This window comes from Silene latifolia, chromosome 10, assembly GCF_048544455.1.
Source record: "Silene latifolia isolate original U9 population chromosome 10, ASM4854445v1, whole genome shotgun sequence".
Lineage (NCBI taxonomy): Eukaryota > Viridiplantae > Streptophyta > Magnoliopsida > Caryophyllales > Caryophyllaceae > Silene > Silene latifolia.
This window is the reverse complement of record NC_133535.1, coordinates 22,856,874-22,878,413: the sequence shown is the minus strand read 5'-3', so window position 1 is coordinate 22,878,413 and position 21,540 is coordinate 22,856,874. Positions and strand designations below refer to the sequence as shown.

At 34.4% G+C, this 21,540-nt stretch overlaps 1 protein-coding gene across 1 annotated transcript; it reads right to left on the bottom strand.

The window, feature by feature from the left end:
* Nucleotides 1-15,202: 15,202 nt before the first annotated feature.
* On the bottom strand, nt 15,203-18,686 carry LOC141608879 (heat shock cognate 70 kDa protein-like). Its single transcript, XM_074428224.1, has 2 exons — nt 18,461-18,686; nt 15,203-17,095 (listed from the first exon to the last, which is right to left on the bottom strand). The coding sequence occupies exons 1-2, from the start codon at nt 18,675-18,677 to the stop codon at nt 15,393-15,395; spliced, it is 1,920 nt and encodes a 639-aa protein (XP_074284325.1). The 5' UTR covers nt 18,678-18,686; the 3' UTR covers nt 15,203-15,392.
* Nucleotides 18,687-21,540: the final 2,854 nt, after the last annotated feature.

The window sequence follows — 21,540 nt, the reverse complement described above, 5'->3', positions numbered from 1 at the left end:
TGGTCTTGTACAGGTCGACACGGTTTAAACTGATGCCACGGCCCCCAAGCTTTGTGAACTTTTTTGTTTGCACTATTCTCTTTAAAATGGCAGCAGTGGTGGTAAAACGAGGGATTTATATGGGGCAGTGAACTTATATTGCCTGACCTGATTGTTTTAGTCTCGTCTTTTCCACGTCTTGTTTTCACTTGCCTCTTAGGTCTCCCCTTTATTTTCTTCCACGTGTATATAACGATATTTTATTTTATATAGGTCTCCCTTAAGACGGTATGATCCGTCTTAAAATATAAACAGGTCAAATATAATGTCACTTAAAGGTCAAACATTTAAACATCTTTTTTGTCTCATTTGCGTATTAACTCATTTTAAGTTTAAAATGAATGTTATCGTCTTAAATAAAAATACTAGTACGAGCATATTTTATTTAAGATTTTAGTTCAGTCTATTTCACTCCGGGTCTCCGGCTAAGAATCTAAGACTTTGTTTGACAATGTATTTCAGGTATCTTATTTAGTCAAAATAGCTTATTTGGCTAAAATTCAAGGTATCTTATTTTTCTGTAAGCATTTGGCAAGTACCTTATTTAACCAAATAAGATACTTGGATTAAAATGTTACCTAGGGTACCATTTGAGATTGCAGGTTAACTATATTTTCCTTTTTTATCCCTTAAATCTATACTAAAAGTATTAAATAATTATCATATCCTTTTACATTATTTCACCATAATCATATATCTTTTCAGTTAGTTTGCAAAACTTTTCTTTATATAATCAGTTACCTTATCAGCTCCTAATTTTCAGCTACCTTATCAATTATCCTTTTCAGGTTTCAGTTAGTTTTTCAGTTTTCAGCCACCTTTTCAGGTTTAAGCTACATTTTCAGTTAGTTTTATGAAATAGAGCATAAGCCTTATACTACGTAGTTTTTTTTAGACCCAAATAACATGCCATTCGGTTCGGTTGCTGACCAGTATTGGTTCAATTGAAAATGGATTAACCTAGACCTGGGAAAAGCAACCCGACCCTAAAAGACTGACCTGAGACCCGAAGTGACCTGATCTACATCACTCAAATGTGACCCGGAAAACCCGAATTAACCCGACCCGAACATGACCCGAGCTTTCTTGACCGTAACTAACCCGACAGGAAAATGACATGGTCCGAAACCACCAAACCCGAAAATGACTCGACAAAATATAAATATAATTGAGCCGAAAAGACTTGAAATGGATATTTCTCTATTATTCATTGACCTGAAAATGACGCGACCCGAAACAACCCGACCCCCATGACACTAAACAGACACGACTAACAAACCTGAAATAGATCCGAAATCCGAATGACCCGTCCCGACCTGAATTAACCCGAAATCAATGAGTGACCCGAACTTATCCGACCCGAATTGGCTCGGCCCGAACCCGACCCGTTGACACGTTTTGCCAGGTCTAGGTTAACTTTAGCTTGGGTTTCAGTTCAATTTCGACCGGGTTCATTTCGATTACCCATTTAATCCATTTATGTCAAAATTTTCTTGAGTTGAGAGTAAAATTAAAAACTCAGCTTAAATGTACTTTATATTTTTCAATTTCAATGTAATAAATTTTAGTACCATAAAAGAAAAACAATGAAAAAACAACTAAAATTTGAATGTTTTTATGATGAAATAAGTATTTTGAGTATAGGTTAATCGGTTCGGTTCTTATCGGTTCAGATATATACAAGTTCAGGTATCATTCGATTCTTATTGAATTTGGTACAATTCCGGTTAATTTGGGATTGACATGAGTTTCAGATACTATTTAAATTACTTTTATAGGCGTCAATCGGTTATCTATTCATATATTTTCGATAAGTTTTTCGAGTTTGGGTTTTTTCTACTCAAAACAAGGATAGTGTAGTTTTATTAAGTTCAATCTCATGATTAATGAAACTTTAGTATAATTCGGTTTAGCTTCATTTTTTTAGATAAATTTATTAAGTTAGTTCGGCTCATATCTATTGCGAGAGATTGTCTTTTACACTAAGAACTAGTTTTGTGTCCCGTGAAATTCACGGAATCTTCAATATTTATCTTGTAATATATTTAGTGATTTGATTCTATGAGAACATAGTCCGATCAACTTGGTTCACGTCTTTCAGGTTTTGAGGGTTGTATGAAGTTTGTTAGTCTTTTTTAAAACGACTTTACGTAAATTCAAAATTGAAGTGGTATATCCCCCCCCCCCCCCCGCCCCGAAAAAAATGGCCATTATTTGTAACTTCTTTTGTGAGAGTATTATAGTAAAATGGTAAGTAAATTTGCACAAATTTTTGTATAAGATCGCCTTATATAGGAAATCAGGGAAGAGAGTAACTTGAAATTATTCAAAAAGGTCAATCTTTTCACGTTATCTCTAGAACTACTCTTGTTGAGTATTAGACTTCGATATATTATCATGTCTAGACATAGTCTTTGCGTAGTAAAAAATGGGTAGCTAACTTAGAACGGATATGTGACCGTAGTTTCTCACATAATATGGAGTATACGCAAAGGTTTAGCTAATACAACGAAAAAATAATAGCAGCCGCTATATTTAAAAATTTAAATAACCTAACGCAAGCAAAAAATCACTCAAAATATAGGTATTTACATAATTACATTGCACAATATCATAATATTTTCAAAAAAATACTCCTAGAAAATGGAGCATCCCTAATCAAACATTAAAAGTTTCATCAATAATTCCGAAAATAACATAAAAAAACACGATCATAAATGTTGACAAAGCCTTAGATTTCATAACACCTATAATATTTTACTAATAAATCACCGAACTGAAATTGTTAAGAAGCAACTTGAACAACAATTATAAAATATATATTCTCTATAATCTTCACAGAATTTCCATGTCAAACTATAAAAATAAATAGCTTGAATATTGAACTTCCACAAGCCCGCCATTGTGATTCCCACATAATTGTTATGCTCTTCAAAATTTGAGACTTGAATATCATTATCTTCCAAAGATTCTAAACATGTATCCTTTGTAATTCACAATTTCAAAATTAAAACTACAAAATAAAATAGATAAAATTCCCTTATTGAATATGGTGGCTAAAAGAAAAATTATAGGGTTTACAAAATTGGAAATATAACTCTATGATTTATAGGTACATCATATTGTTTAAACAAAGTGAAGGGCAATAAAAAAAATTACTATGATTGAAAGGTGAGTAGAGTGGAAATTTGTACGCCAATATGTGTATATATATGAAGTTATATATGAAGTTAGATTGATGGATTAGGAAACCAAAAAGTTAGAAATGACTACAAATAAAAAAAAAAACTCTTCATTTGGTGTCTTTAATGAGATTTATGATCAATTATTAATGCAAGTTAATGCACCCATGTAGAGCAGATGAATGGTTTATTTATTGTTTGAAAGGGTAGAATTTGAGAGTTTCTAGACATGCTTTATATGAAGTCACGTGGCGTTAAAAGTCTACTCAATCTAGCCTTTTAATATTATTGTATAGATTCTTATATGCCTTTTGGTATTATAATTATTTTTGGAAATAATAAGTCTCTCACTAACATTAATGAGAAACGTATCTTTTAAGAATTTGTATATTAAGAATTATTGAGTTCAAGTACTTTGTAACTCTTTCTTTTTAGGAGAAGTATTTTGTATGTAACTCTTTTAATTTTTGAGGAGAAGTATTTTGTATATCATCATTATTATTGGGAAAAAAATTAAAAATTGGAGGGATAGTTATTAATATATAGTAAGAGCTAGGGGGGAGGGGGGGTTTCGTGTAATGTAAATACCAGAACGGTTACAATACCAGATTGACATTAATTAAGGGCTTGTTTTAATGGAGAAATTTGGAGGGAAAAGAAAGGGAGGGAGATGAGGGATTGTTTAGATAGTAAATAGTAAATAAAAGGATGGAGGGAAATAGAGGGGGGGGGGGGGGGACGGGGATTTAAAAGAATTCATTTTCTTTCCAAATCAGAAACTCTTAACAATCAATATCTATCTATATTATTAAAGGAAGCTTTTTTCGAGCAATTATAAAGACTCCAATCTTTGCAAAACACTTATATTTTACAACAATTGTTAATAATGAAATAAATATTCTAGAAGATAATAAATTATTATTATCCGTATCCTATGCCTTAGCTCAAATACAATTTGATTTGCGATTGACATTTGAATAATAAGTAATTGCTTTAGATTATAACAATCCTAGAACAACAATACTACACTAGGATATATGATATTATAATATAATAATATAATTATAACAATCCTAGAACTACAATACTACTTCGTATAACATGTTCATATGTTATACGTCACATTGCTGAGTAAGAGTCCTATTATACAAATTGCATAGAAGTCAAACCGCTAAAATTCCATGGTTTTAGTATTTATATAAGCTCTAAAACACAAAATATTAATCTTTAATCATAGATTATGTGAAGACAATTTCAATGCAATTACAATACTATACGTTATATATATAGCCTTTTCATCTTAAATGTCCATAACTATTCCCTCATGAAATAGTCTATTTTTATTTTTAATTGATTGTGTTTGTGCTTTGTTCGTTTTGATCAATATTGAAATAATATTTTTTCCAATGTTATTTTGACTGACATTCATTATTTTTAATTTTGAATATATGATGCAGGATTGCAGGTTGATGATAAATTGTTTTACAAAGAATATATTGAGAATCATATACATATTTGACGTTAGTAAAAGCCGAAGTGACAAGAAAATTTAGAAACTTTGTTATCGTATGTAGCATGAATAAGGTAAGATGAAAGACTTATACTTCAAATTAAATTTGACTATATACTTTCTAATATTATGCTCTATTACTTTATATAGTAGTACAAATCTTAGTTCTATACATTTGTTCTTAATAATCACTTTATATAATAATTTATCAAGTTTTTGTTGACTTAAATTCATTTAATGGTTGTGTTTTATTAACTCATACTTCCCTAGAAGTTTAGATGAGCAATAATTTATAAAGCTTTGTTCGTTTTGAATTTGTGATACTGTAAATAAATTTGCATATTAGTCATCTTCGAAAGTTAGATTAACTATTACCATCCGTACTCATGTTTATACACAAGTTTAGTACATTGATACAAATCTACGAATGCAGGTTTAATTTCATCATATGAAATTGGCATAAAGCTTGTTGTTAATAGCAAGTTATAATTATTGTTATCACACATGGTTACATTTGAGCTTTGTTTTTTTGGTGAAATCTAACTAACGAATTGATATACACGAGGAATCACGTAAAATTTGGTTTTTTAATGAAAATCGTTAACGGATCGTTGAGTAAATAAGGGTTATTTGCATATTATTTTCGTCTTCTAACTAAAGTTGAGCAAGTAAAAATATTTTATTTATTTTTTTTGTTCAAATGAGCGCGCACCCTGTAGCCGGTGGAAATCGAACCCTCAACTTTATGATTGGGGTAAGAGAGCTCTTATCACTTGAGCTAACTCTACGGAGTATTCTTTTCGGATAACATAAAAGTGTGTTAGTGGAAAAAGGCAAGTTCGATATTAGAGTACAAAACAAAATACGAGTAAATAAATTCGAAATTAGAGTACAAAGAAATTTCACACCCACTACAACAAATCATCACTTGCGCCACGAATTATGCCACGGGAACTCATAATTCGTGGCTAAATTTTGCTTAGCCACGGGAAAAACTTATAAATTATTTTGGAAAAAAATTTATGCCACGGGATAACTTTTCCCGTGGCAAAAAGTCACTTCCGCCACGAATTAGGCTAAACCCGTGGCAAATAATCATTTTAGCCACGGCCTATGTCACACCCGTGGCGAAATTTTATTTAGTCACGAATTGTTCCGTGGCAAATATTGTTTTAGCCACGAACAAACAAACACCCGTGGCGAGTATCTTTTCCGACTTAAATCTGAATGAAATTTAATCAAATATAATAATATGAAAATACATTTGAATATAAAAATTTAGAAACACTTTGATTAATTTAATTAATATTTTTTATTGTTTTATTTACTTTAATAAGAAATTTAAAAATTTTATAAACTTATATGCAAGCAAAGAAAAGTTTATCGTCTAATTTTTTGATTTTTTACAGATCACATTTATGTTTTGTAGGTTTTTCAAAATATTGATAATTTAAAAAAATTGTTTTAATATATACTCTGTTTATTAAAGTCGTGAATTTCTTTTACTTTTTTAAATTAAACTTTATAACCTTGAATAACAATCTTAAATGATTGTATCACATTTAAAGATATAGCATATCAAATTGAATTAAAAAGTTGTTTACCATCTATCTTTGAAAATCCAAAATTAATATGTTGTTAAACTATTTCATTAAAAAATTTATTTCCAACTTTATTTGTAGGATATTTATAGAAAAATTTGAATTTGATATAAAATTTACGGAATTTCCCATGGTACCCTCGAACTTTGCCAGATTACACATGGTACCCCTTATTTTAAGTTTCTACATATGTTGCCTTTGTGTTTACCTTTTTCATTTCCATAATACTCTTTGGGGAAATTTCGTCATAACGTCGTTACTCCTATAAGTAATTTGATGAGTAATTGTGTATGTTATGTTGTTATTGTAATATTATTTAGGTACTAAATGTTAGTTTATTAGACAAAATAAGAATTTAGGTATTATTAGATGATGAATTGATAGTGTATTAGATAACAATAAAAGGCGTCACAAGGCATATGAGTAGCGGCGTTATGACGGAAGTTTGTCAAAGGGTATTCTGAGACTGAAAAACGTAAATACAGGGGTAGCATATGTAAAAACTTTTTAAAAAAGGGTACCATATGTAATCTGTCAAAATTCGAGGGTACCGTGAAAAATTTACGTAAAATTTAACTTGGTGAGAAAAAATATTGGGAAATTTTTTTTCATTGAAAATGAGCGCATCACACGGAAAAATATATAAATTATAATAATTTAAAGTCACATGTGAAAATAATGTGAAAATTTTAAGAAAAGAAACGATAAATCATAGCAAAGAGAAATTAGTTTAGGAAAATAAGCGATTCTTTTGTACAATAATCCTTTTCGTGGTTTTTGGGTAAAAAAGTGACTATTTTTTGGTTAATAGTGATCACTTTGGGGAAAAAAGACCTTTAATTATAAAAAGCGGTCATTATTTTACCAAAAAATAGTCTCATTTTTCATATCGCAGGTACAACAGTTATACAATAGAATTTGCAAAGAAAAATATACGAAAAAATGAGTACATGAGAAATGAAAATAAGTATGTCGATAAACAAAAGAAATAAAAAAATGTTAGGAAAACACAATTAATTTAACTTTTTGGAGAAAATGGTTTACTGACTTGGGCAAAAAAAATGATGTCAAAATCATTAATCAGGAGGTTAATGTCGAAAATTTAATTGTTTCGGCCAAAATAATGTTTTTCCCACAAAAATTGTAAAACATGTAACATTTATGTAATTAAATAGTACTAAAGGTCAGATTTGAAAGAAAAAAATAAACTTAAAAGGATTCAAAGTGCTAATTATATCAACAAAGGTAACATTCAATTTCGGTGGCACATCAAAATAACTCTACGGTTAAGCGTGCTCTGGTGAGAGTAGTGTTGGGATGGGTGACCTCCTGGGAAGCCTCTCCGATGCTCACAAATGCATGACTCGTGAAATGAAATAACGTTCAAATGAATCAAGTTAACTAGCGAAACAATTACCTAGATTGTCACGGTTCCGTATATGTTAAAATACCAATTGTGCAAAATAAATAAATTATTTTACGTTTTATTTATTTAATTTTCATATATATTGTTTGCCACGCGAATTATTTTTTCGCCACGGGAAATTTCTTTGGCCACGGGAGTTATTAGCCACGAGAGAATCCGTGGCCAAAAATTCAATAATAGCCACGTTCTTGTTTTTCCCGTGGCTATCCCTTTGCCACGGCCACTTGCGCCACGGAAGGTATTCCCGTGGCAAAATGATTTAGCCACGGAAATTTAGTACTTGCGCCACGAATTTAGCCGTGGCCCAAGTGCTCATTTGTAGTAGTGACCACTCAAATGCTTAACATCATATAATATAAAAAGAGTAGAAAAACATACGAGTAATCAAATTAAGAGTGAGTAACAAAAAGACCAATGTTCTCTTAATTGTTTGTGTTATAAAATTAGTAACAATTATTCATAGTATTTGTCTTGCTCAAATTACGTAGTTATTTATGAAGCTGAACAAAAGCTTTCTCGGATTAAAACTAAAGAACAAATTTGTCTCTGCGAAAGCGTATAAGTACTAACAGAGTAACTGAAGTTCGTTCCAAGACTACTTACTACTTTGAAGTTTAGTTTTTACGTGAGTAAATGGAAAGGGAATTTGTATGAAACTAAAGCATAAGCATATGCATATATTTTAATACATCATATATGTATTACATATATACAATATATGATGTATGATATGTTATTGTCTTAATTTGTAAGGTAACCATTAAATCTAACTTAGTAAGGTGTTTGAGCGAGAGGTTGGAATATGAAAGCACGCAATACACTATTTCACTCCTTAGGAACCTGGAAAGTCTGACCGTCCTATTTACAAAAGGAAAAAAAATCTCTAAATTTGTTGGTTAAACGTATTGATCACATGAAATTAATGTTGGGCTTGACAAGAGGTTGATTAATAAAAAGTCAGTTTGTGTAAATAAAAGAAACCGTTATTTTATATATAACGGTGAAAATTAAAAGACAACTAAAAGAGAGTTGGATCAGTTACTTTATTTAAATGAAAGATCTGAAAGATCATACGACAAAAGCAAAAGCAATTGATATTTTTAAATTTATAAGTTTGTAGGTACATAGATTACTCTTGAATGATGAACTATAGAATATTACAAACCGGCCCGTGCATCGCACGGGTATTAAATCTAGTGTATACTTAAAAGAGGAACTTTTGAAGCGATTTCATTGGCTATTACTTTCAAGCGATTTCATTGGTTGTTGTTTTTGTTCAATAAATACTTAGTTGTAAACTATTAAAAAGTTATCTACTTAAATTGGTAACTAATTAACAACAATATTGAAGAAACCTAATTTGATTAAGTTAGTGTTGATGATGCCTTAAGACAAATTAATCTCATTGTTATTTAATTGTGTGCCTCTTAAGTTTAACCATGTAGCATGAAGCTCCAATTGTCAATTCAAGGTTAGCAAGAATGTTATCATGAAGATCAAAGATGAAAATTGTCATTAGTGCTAATGTCATGTGTTGTAAGGTGATCGTTTAACACAAATTTACGTTTAGGTGCAAAAACAACAGTTCAGTCAACTGTTAATTAAGGCTCGTCTTTGAAAGAAATATTTCGAAAATATTTGAATCTTTGTTAAAGTGCTTTCAATGTTCACAAATGTTTTCTGGAAATATTTTGAACTCTTTTAAAGAAAATTAAGCTTTCAATGTCTTGTTAAGGAGTTTGCTTGCACAATAAGACACTTACCATAAAAGGGTTGTTTACTTTTACATTTATGGAAATGTTTATGGTTCCCATAAACACAACCATTTATGCTTGTTTCTTGTTGAAAAACCCAGCCCATTTTTGTGTGTATGCACAATCTGATTTCTTGCAATCTTAGTCACCGATTTCTTAAGGAAGAATACTCGGTTTCTTGGAGAGAATTCGGATGGCTTGTGCATGTTGCCCAAGCAAACTACTTACAATATTTTAATCACTTGTGCTTATGAGTGTAAGGTATTTTAATGTGTAAAGTATACTACTTGGACATTATAAATAGCTTGCTTAATTCATTTTTACAAGTGTGCAACAAACGAGTTTTAAACAGAAAAAGACTTAAGCTTTCAATCGAGTAAATTAACTTTGCAAAACCGTTTATCATTTCAAAATCTTTGAATTATTTTGCAAGTTTGTTTTCTTATCTTTTGAGTCTTTTATTGAGTTTGTTGTTGCACCTAGTCGTTTAATCGTGTTCAAGGATCCCGTGTTTTGTACTTAAACTTTATCTCCTCCGTTCAATTGAGTGGACAACATTGAGATAAGTGGAGTCTTGTAACAACCGGGTAGAACCAAACAAGTCTTAGGATAGAGTTATCCTTAAGCATGAAGTCTTTGAAGCGGAGTAGCTTTTGAGCATGAATTCTTTCGGCGGAGTAGCCCAAAGCAAAAGTCTTATTGCGGAGTAGCTTTAAGCAAGGTGTATTTCGGCGGAGTATCCCAAAGCAAAAGTCTTGGAAGCGGAAGAACTTTTAAGCATTAGCAACCGGAGTAGGTTGGGGAGTTGTTTTATTATTCGGGGTGGTCTTAGTTTGTATGAGTTTACTTCTGAGACGTTTAATAAAATAGCGCTGGACGTAGGTCGCGGAGTAGTGACCGAACCAGATTTTAAAAACCTCGTTTGTCGTGTCTATTTCGTTTTATTTCCGCTGCACACTCTACTCACGTTTTTATCTGCAGAATCAACTGTTGAGTACACTGTAACTTCTGCTTGTTGAATCGTTGTTGGATACTTTTAACTCTCTAGTTCTAAGTATCGACTTCTCCTTTCATTTAAGCATTGTTTAAAGTGTTTAAGAGTTTTAAAAGAAGCTTTCATTAAGCTTAAATTTTTAAATAGACACCTAATTCACCCCCTCCCCCTCTTAGGTGCTCTTGCCCGTGACTCTTCAAATATGTAACATATTATCTTCTAATTAGAGATAAAGTCACAGAAGTCAAAAACATATCCAATACAGATATATATTGAGTTAAAAGAGTCTAGTTTTTTCAATTACTAAGTTAATACGAAGGATAGGAATTACGAAGGATAGGTATTACTACGTACATTCAAGGTTTCATATTTTTTATTAGGAGTATTTGTGCTCTTTCATTTGTGTAATCATGGTTAATCACTGTAGGTTATATGTCTACAATTGGTTCTTAGTCCTATAGTTCTTATGTTCTTTGCTTTTGTTGTACTCTTTAATGTGTATTTATGAGACGATGAAAGCCGTACGTTATTGATGACATTTATTTCATTTTTCTATTGTTATAAGTTGAAGTTTTAAATTTCTACCGAGTATAATTATAAGTGAAGCTAATTTCGAAGTATAGAAATAATTATTTGATTTCTTTTTTTTTAGTGAACATGTTATCTACATCCATTCCGTCAATAAAGGTATAACTTACGAGTTTTTCTTTCGTTGTATACAAAATATTGAGAGATTATCAGATATAACTGTATATAATTACCTCTATGTAGTAATCTATTTATTCTTCACATAATAAGTAGCGGGATCAAGGTTGTGAGGCGGTTTAACTTGGTGATTACTCTTCATTACCACAATAGATTCAATAACTAAGTATAATATTTTGTATTGCAATTATGTTACAAAATTGAGTTTGTATATTCATGCAATAGGATATTATGCACTTCAATACGGTTAAAAATTTGGTGTTGAAAGAGCAATACCTTGAAAATTCCATCAAAGTTTGGAGTTTGTTTTTAACGTACAACGTTGTTGGGGCATCTTCGATTTTTATTATTTGCCCACCCTCAACTCTTGACGTTCAGTTATTAATCTTCTAATTTTCCGCCACTTACGATTCTTATCAAATATGCGATGTCGTTAAACATGCATACAATAGTGATGGACATCTTGCATTAGTAAAGAAAAATTTAGCATACCAAGATTTAATTACGTTCAAGAGCAACTGCATTTATTTATTGTCACATATAACCCATACCCAAACGATACGAAATTACTTATTTGGCTTTAATTTTTTGTTTTAACATGTTTTCAATTACCGAGATGACAGCCAAATGGGCTTAAATAGGGTAAGTTTAATAAATTTGCATGTTCACTTTATTCGAAAACTCCCTTGACATTAAAAGAGCCTACAATCTTGGGACTTACCTCGGGTTCCCTCTAACTGCAAGGAACCCTAACAACTCCGATCTACAGCCCATCATAAGTAAAATCATGTCCAAGCTCGCCAACTAGAAAACCCAATTCCTATCCCACCCTGCCAGACTCTGCCTCATTAAATCCACTCTTAATGTCATTCCCTCCCACCTCATGCAATGCCTCCAACTCCCCCACACCACTTCCTCTTTGATTGACAAGATCAACCGATCCTTCCTCTGGTCGAGTCTCTCTTCTCACAAACTTCACCTTTCAAACTGGGACTCTGTGACCAAACCCCAATCTCTCGGAGGCCTTGAAATTAAAAAGGCTCGTCTTCTTAACGACGCCTATTCCACTAAACTCGCCTGGAATATTTTTTGTGACAAAAACAGTCTCAGCTCCATTGTTATTCATAGTAAGTACTTGTCCTCCAGGAACTCCCAGCCTTCCTTTACTCATGGTTCTCATATTTGGAGAAACATTGGTAAAGGATGGTCTCTCCTTCAACCCTCTCTCACTTGGTCCGTTGGTGACGGTTCCAACATTAGTCTTTGGAATGACCCTTGGTCTCCTCTTGGACCTTTAAGACACTGCATCTCTGGTCCCCTTTTAAGATCTTCTGATAATGTTAAACTGAGTAAAATCATCATCGATGGACAGTGGGACATTGATTGCCTCGAGTTCAGCCTCCCAAATACCATCACTTTACCTATCATATCCATCCCCCTTCCTTGCATCCCTTCTAAAGACATCCTCACTTCCTCCTTTGCTACCAAGAATAAATTCTCTTTAGACCCCGCCTATGATTCTATTCTAGCCAATCTCACCCCTCTCCCCCCATCACCTCTTATCGATTTGTGTTAGCTTTGGGATATCCCCACCCAACCCCGCATTAAGTTCTTTCTTTGGCTTTCCCGGTGGGACAAACTCCCGCACAACCTCACCCTTCATAAGAGATTGATCCTTCCTTCCTCTCATTGTACTTCTTGCCTCAGCCCATCCATTGAGGAATCTTCCCTCCATATCCTTCGAGACTGCCCATATGCCCTTAACGTCTGGGCCATGTTCAATGTTCCCTCATCCTTCTTCTCTCTCCCAATTAGAGAGTGGATGCATTCGAATTGCACCTCTTCTAACCGTTCGTGGGTTACTCTTTTCTCTTTCATTACTTAGCGTCTATGGCTCAGACGAAATGACTTCATTTTCTCTTGCATTTGCCCTCCTACCGACTCCAAATGGGTCTCTACTACCTCCTCCCTCGCTTCTACTTGGACTTGTGCTCAGGCTAGCCTTAAAACTCCCCCTACTTTTCCTCCCCCTCTACCCTGTTACTTTTTACCCATTATGTTGGGTCTCTCCTCCGCGGAATTGGTCTAAGATCAATGTTGATGCGGCTTTCTGTTCCTCTTCTTCCTCTACTAGTCTTGCTTGTGTTTATCGTTCTGATGCGGGTGTGTGGTTCCGAGGTTGGTCTAGCCGGGTACTTGCCCTTAACCCCTTTATTAGTGAGGTTCTTGCGATTAGGGAAGGTCTTTTGTTTACAGTTAATAATCCGGGTAATTTTATTGTGAGCTCCGATTGTATTCTAGCTGTTAATGCTATCCTCGGAAACTGTGCACCTTGTGGTCCCTTTACTAACATTCTCATGGAGTGCAGGGAACGACTAAGAGTCTCTCCTCATGTCAAGATTATTTTTGAGAAGCGTTCGACAAATGGTATTGCGGATGCTCTTGCCAAGTTCTCGCTGAAGGATTCTAGCGCCAATAATGAGAATTTTATTTGGAGTTCTGCTCCTTCTTTTGTGATGCGACTATACGCAAACGAATTTGTTTCAGCTCAAACATCACTCTCCCCTGATCCCCCACCTTGATTGTATGGTTTATGAACTCTCATGTTTATATTAATGCACTACTCTTCAAAAAAAAAAAAAGAACAAAAAAAAAAAAGAAAAGAAAAATTGCATGTTTTTGTCCCCATGTGTTTCTCTCTTATTTAGCTTTGGCAATCTAACATGTAGTGGACTACTTATATTTTTAAAGGTGCATTAAACAATTTTAATAAAAGAATACGTTTTTGACAAATCGAAAGAATTATGTAATAGTGTATGTTAGAGGTGTTCAAACGCGGGCTTGGGCCGGATATGGGCCGGACTCACGTTTAATTTTTGGCCCACGGACAAGCGGGTTCGGGACGGGTTAGTGGGCTGGGCCTTTGCATTTTTCGTAAAATGCCTTGTCCGTACCCATTTTTTTAGCGGGCGGGATGGGCTGGGTTCAATGGACGGGACGACCCATGAACAGTTCTAGTGTATGTTTGATTGTAAAACGCCTTGGATAGCATAGTTTTTGATTTCGGACACACAGAATTTCATTCGTATATGAAAGTTGTTTAAACGCCAAATAAATATAGAGTATTTTGTATCTACATACGATATTACCCGGACAGCGCCCGGACTTGAAATCTAGTAACAAATATTTGAAGAAAATGTTTTCAAATATCCACCCTTCATTCTTACCTTTCCTTTATCTTATTTCCTTCTCCCTCCCCTCTCTTTTCCTCCTAATTTGGTTTCCAAACGCTTAACCGAATATCGTGGTTATAAGTCATGCTCCATTAGCTCGAGTATAAAAGTGCGAGAGGTAATTATTGAATCAAATTCAATAAAGAAAGCAGTAACATCTCTATTTTTGACCTACTCGTTAAGGCTTCCTATCGAGTGTCGACTGCCTCATAGATGTTGTCATGTACGTATATAGAGAGGCTCATAAATCGTCGATAATTGCCTTATCTTTTGCTCTACGCGATCATGAAGCTTCGTGCTACTCCCGGTCTAATTCAATCCCCAATGCTTCACGATGTTAATCGATTCATAGCAACGTAACTTGACTTTCACCGTCGCTCTGCTAAAAAATTGGGTCAACGCAATAGAATTAAACTTTTCGCAAGCAATGTTGATTTTAAAAAAAAATAAAAAAAATTTAACACGAGATATGAATAAACGTGCTATCAAAGGGAGAAAAATACTCCAGTCCAAGAGTTGCTCAGATAGAGGAACATGGTAAGTCCGTCTTAAACAAGACAAGTGATAAAAACAGAATCAGGAACCAAAATTCAGAAAAGTGAAAACTCTAAAGAGTATGAGTTCAACAAAGCTCCTAATTATAACCCCAGTAAATCGGTCTTAAACAAAAATTTGTGTTATAACCAAACTTAATTAAGGTGTTGTTTGACCTTGTTTGTGTAAAATAGATTTTACTTCTTAAAAGGAGTTTATTCACAAGTTACTTATGTATGTGTTTGGCCTAACTACTTTCATACCACTTTTGTTTTTCTTTTTTTGGTTGTTTATGTGAAAAGTAGAGGTAGAAGTAGAAAATATCTACTTCTACTTTTGGGGTGATTAATTAGTTTTTAACTTTTTAAAAGTAGTTTTACAACTCCTAATTTAGGGTGTTTGGCCAAGCAGCACCTAAGATTCGTCATCGCTAATCTCAATTTTCGGACCAAGCCAATTATTCTCATCATCCCTTAGCATTTTACCAACAATAGGCTCACATATGTCCTCAAGCTCTTTCAACTTGTCCTTAAACTTGGCAACATCAGCTAGAAGAAAATTCCAATCTAGCCACTGAACTGCCTGTTCAATGGCATCACCCATCTTCCTCTCCTGTTTTCGACTAACCGTTCTACCATGTCGTCTCAATACCCTTTTCATGGTCCCGGCATAGCTTTCCAATTCGTTTATAGCTTCAACTTTTTGTTGATAAATCTCATCTTCTACCTTGTACTTATCGGCCTCCTGTACCATTCGGTCAATCTCTTCCTTTGATAGCCTACCAGTATGATGAGTTATAGTGATTTCACTCCGGCTACCACTGGAGAGCTCTTGAGCTGAACATTTGAGGATGCCATCCGCATCAATTTCAAAGCAGTTATTAATTTTAGGAACACATTTAGGTGCTGGAGGAATCCCAGTAAGGCGAAATTTACCCAATAAGTTATTGTCCTTGGCAATTGGTCTCTCACCTTCGTACACCCCGACTGTCACTGCTGCTTGATTGTCATAAACAGTAGTAAATATCTCCTCCTTTCGAACAGGAATTGGAGTGTTTCTAGGAATCAGAACAACCAATTCGCCAGAATGTATAATAATTCCGAGAGACAATGGAGTGACATCTTGAAGCAGGAAGTCTTTGTAATCCAGACCACTTAAAAATGCAGCATATGTTGCAGCCCCACTGGCAACCGCCTCATCCGGGTTGATGCTCCTACAAAGCTCCTTACCACTAAAGAACTCTGTCAATAATTGCTGGATTTTTGGGATCCGGCTTGACCCGCCAACTAGGACAACCTCGGTAACATCAGTCTTTTCCATGTTGGCATCCTTCAGACATTTGTCAACAGGGTACATACAGTTTTCAAACAGATCCATATTCAATTTCTCAAATCGGGCACGGGAGAGCGTTGAGGAAAAATCAATGCCCTCGAAAAGGCAATCTATGTCAATATTAGCTGACGTGGCTGAAGATAGTGTCCTCTTTGCTCTCTCACAAGCTGATCTCATCCTCGAAATGGCTCGAGGATTTCCAGTAATGTCCTTACCATGCTTCCTCTGGAACTCAGCCACAAAATGACCAAGCATTCTGCTGTCGAAGTCTCCTCCTCCCAGATGGGTATCACCGCTCACTGACTTAACTTCAAATGCCTCATTTTCGATGCTAACTAAGGAGACATCAAAAGTACCCCCACCAAGATCAAAAACCAGTACAGTTCTTTTGCCATTGCCATGGGTACTAGCCTTTTTATCGAGTCCATAAGCAATGGCGGCAGCTGTTGGCTCATTGATGATGCGCATCACATTAAGTCCAGCAATGGTGCCAGCATCCTTAGTAGCTTGTCGCTGTAAATTATTGAAGTAAGCGGGAACAGTGATGACAGCATTCTTAACAGTGGAGCCAAGATAGGCTTCAGCCACTTCTTTCATCCTAGTCAGAACCATGGCTGATATTTCTTCGGGTGCAAACATCTTTTCCTCGCCTTTGTAGTTGACAACGATCATAGGCTTCTTATCAATATCAGAACATGGAGAAGCAACTACTGAAAAGGGCCAATGTTTGATGTCATTCTGCAGAGACTCGTCATTGAATTTCCTGCCTATTAGCCTCTTTGCATCTGTCATATATATTATCAGTTGATATATGAAATTAGAATCCACGTAGACGAGGGGAAAAGGATAGAACATTTGTCATCATATATTAATTCGTAAATCAAACGCACAATTGGATCCGAGGATAAGGTTGCAGTAAATGAATGGATTGCAGCACACAGGCAAAATCGTATGATTTCCAAAAGACTCTCTTACCAAGAAACTGCGTACAAAGGCATATGCTTCTTAACTCGATCACATTATTGGAAAATAAGATACACATCTCTAACACTACCTACCGTTAGAGCTGGCCATCAACACGGGCTAACCCGGCCCGAACCCGACCCACCTTGACCCGTCATTTTATGCAACCTGGCCTGGCCCACATCCTAAAATTGCAGCCCGGCCCACCCTTGGGCCGTCATTTTAGCAAAAATAATAAAATAAATAAATAAATTGGTAAGGGCCATCAGCCTGGCCTACCCTTGACCCGCCTCGGATCCTGTCCCGGGTCAAGCACATCCCAACCCCACCCGGCCCGACAAAGCCCGCCCCTCCCCTGGCATGGCCCGGGTCTGACCAGGAGAGTAAGGCCCGCCCCCTGACCCGGCCTGAGTACAGGTCTAGTTACAGTACTCTATTTTTATAGGCATGCTACAACAATCAAGCACTTCCCTTCTTAAAAATCAACAAAATGTAATGTTTTAAGTACAAAAATGTCTAAGCATTTTGGAACAAACAATTAAGAACAAAATATCAGCATATACTAGGGGTGAAAACATTTCAAAGGGGAACGGACAAACAATGCCATCGGCTAACTTCGAAAAACGTTTAAAAACATTTAACTAAAAAATGTCGAAATTTTCATTGTTAAGTATTGTAAAGAGAGCCCCTGCTAGCCCCTCTTTGCAAGTAAAATTACAGACTTTTGAAAAAAAAAAAAAAAAAAAAAAAAAAAAAAAAACAGGTAGTAACACGAAGAAAGTAAACGAAATAACGCTCAAATGCTCAATTATATAGACTTAATTAATCAAAGTGAAAAATTGATATAGGATGTGACGGAAACGAGTATTCTTGACATCAATTTTTTTTCATTTCGATCCCATAATTCTTACCCAACAAGCAAGAAAACTAAATTTATATTACGGTACATATTTTACTCTCTCCTTCCGAGTCAATTATATGCATCCTTTTCTTAAAATTATACAAATACATAAGATATTTTAATCAAAGTCCAACAAACATATAGTATATACAATTCAGTATACATGGAGTAACTAAGTCAATTATGTTAAAGGTAAAAAAAATAGCATATTTTGATCCGACTCAAAAAGTCGATAAATATATTATACGCACAAACCAAAATCATTGTAAAAGAGAGAAGAAGAGACCGAAAATGGTGTTGGAAGGGTTAACAGCGGCTTGATTCTTGGCGGCATCACCAATCAAGCGTTGCATGTCGTTGAAAGCAACACAAGACGGCGTGGTACGGTTACCTTGGTCGTTGGGAATGACTTCAACTTTACCACGCTGCCATACCGCCACACATGAATACGTTGTTCCCAGATCGATACCTATCGGTGGCGCTATCTCATTTTCCGCTCCCATTTTAAACAAGTTTTAGTAATCAATATCTTCTTTTGCTTCAGTTAATGTAATTGTGCGGTAATATATAGGATATAATTTCAAATTAAAATCAAGCGCGACCGAGGGTTTCTTTTCCGCCTTTTTTTTTGGAATATGATTTCCAAACTTTCTGGCCTTTTCATTTTTCCCGCTTAGTTTGATCGACTCAAGTACTGAATCTATGATTCAAAAGGACTCAAATCTGGAACATGTGTTTCAAGAGTCAAGACCCTTCTAACCCTAAATCAGAGATATTTGAGTGGATATTGTAGATTCAAATCATGTAAATAATCCTCTATATCTCCTATATACGGAAAGAAACGCCGATCTTACAATTTTTCGTTTAAAAAACATAATTAAATAGGGAAGATAAATGACACTTGAGTGCATTCACACAATAATAAAGAAATTAAAAATTTCTGATATAATTTATTTCATTAAGTTATTATTTTTTTATTAAAATTATTTTTAAATTATTTTTTTTTATCAAATTATATTATTTTTGTGAAAATTTAAACTATAATCTTTTAATTACAATATATAAATAAAAATTATACAAATCTATATATTTCTAAATATTTTATTGATACTATTATTCGATAATGACTTGAATTTACCTCGTATAAAACAAAACTATATCCCTAATTGTGTTTTCTCGGAAAAAAAATAGAGAGTTAATAAATTGTTATCATTATATTTGAGCTATAAAAGATATTTTTTGAAATATACTCCCTCTCATCTAAATCAAAGGTAACAGCTGGTTTATCACACTTGCCGAGAAACATTTTGCAACGTGAATATCTTTAGTTACGCATTATTAAAAATTATAAAAATTTGATATTCTTATAGCATTCATGACGATAAATCAAACAAAATCTCACATGACTATATTTTGTTTTATAGATTAAGAATAAAGTATTGGTGCTCGGCTTCGCCCGGGCTACCTCTACTTACCATTTTTTTTTCATTAAATAAAATTACTTAAAGTTGCATAGCCCATAAATTTATCATTAATATATTTTTCTACGACATATCCTAAAATTACGATGAAATAAATTTTGAGACAAATTCACTACTCCCACTGTTAATATTTTACTCTTATTAATGAAACAATAGTAATAACATTTCACTAGCTACTTGCTCGTAATCATTGTTACTTTCACTACTCCCGCCGTAATTATTGTTACTGTCACTACTGCCGCATTAATATTGATATTTTCACTACTCCTGCCGTAATTATTGTTACTTTCACTATTACCGCATTAATATTAATTATTTCACTACTCCCGTTGTTTCTACCACTTTCACTAATCTCGCTGATAATATTATTACTTTTACTATTCAAATGAGTGACTAATATCTGTGGGGTAATATCCGTATAAAACCCTTAAAATTTAGGACTATAACGCAAATTTTAACATGTGATTATTGTCATAAAACAAAATACAAGAGAAAACGATAAGAGAATAGAATCAACCTCGGGTCCTTTGAAATTCGGCCTAAGAACAGAAATCAAAGTAGATTTCCTCCAAATCGTTGCACCCAAGACCGTCTGAGACTATGCCCCTTGTGCTAGAAATACTCTCTAATTGACTTGCAATATTGAGAGAGTTGTTGTGAGGTTTTTCGATGTGAGATCTAGAATTTCAGAGAAAATTGCACTGAAACCCTAATTTTCTTTCAAATGAATGAATTAGGTCAAAAGGAGAGAAAACTCTCCTTTTGTTCTCATGGGTTCGGCCGTGGGTATGCATGGGGAGGAAGTGGGCTTTCCACTTTCTCCTTATTCAACTCGTGGTCCGACTTGTTTCGCTAAAATGTATATGACGGGTTTTATTATAAATCGTCATCGGTTATCGGTTATTAAAATATCGACTAGTAACATGGATTAGTCGACATATTAATACTTGTCCGACAAAGACAATATTGTATAATTAATTCAATATGCATTAATTAAATATAATCGTTTATATTTAATTTACGAATTAACCGCTTAATTCACATTAGCCAGTATTATTTAATCCGTATTAAATAATTATCTCAACATCGCGTTTGACTAATTATTAGTCAATAACTCCGACTAACTGCTTAGTCAAATTAGGCATCAACATGACTGTATTTTCATACCGTCACATCTCTCAAACGTATCCTATAGGTGTGACTTTTAGGGACCAGTTGATCACCGCCATCAGTATGACAATAACGTCAAACTTATCTAGCAAGCCAACCGTTATTGATAAACGTGGACCAACTGATAATAATACAAAAGTATACCCTTTGATCCTTTTAGAGATTTAAATGTTATTGCACTAATGGTAGAGGACACCACCCTAACAAGCTCTCACTTGTCCGTACAAGTGTATGTGTAATAACGTTATCCGCACTAACTGGAGGACACGGCTCCAACAAACTCCCACTTGTCCGTACAAGTGTATGTGCGATAACCGATTCTCATATTCATTTAAAATTTCTTCCACTCAATGTAAAACAATTTGCAGATCCGGATCCGCAAAGGTCGTATTTTACAATCGATCTGTATCAAGAGTGGTTTCCCCGACTAGAGAGTAACTTAATTGATAAAACGAATCCGTATTCGAGCATGGCCATGCATTTCGATTCTGACTCCTCGAGTGGCCCCGAGAAATATCGAGTACGATAAAGGTGAATATTTCCTTCAACTCGACTCGCCGATCTAAGCACAAAGCATGAAATGACCAGAAAAAATCTACTTGGCCCTCGTTACGGATGACCGTGAGAAAGAAACCAAAGTCACCCAAAATCTGCCTTAGTCTCAAGAGACGGTCGATAGTCAAAAGAATCGACTTTTAGGATCACCATGGAGGTC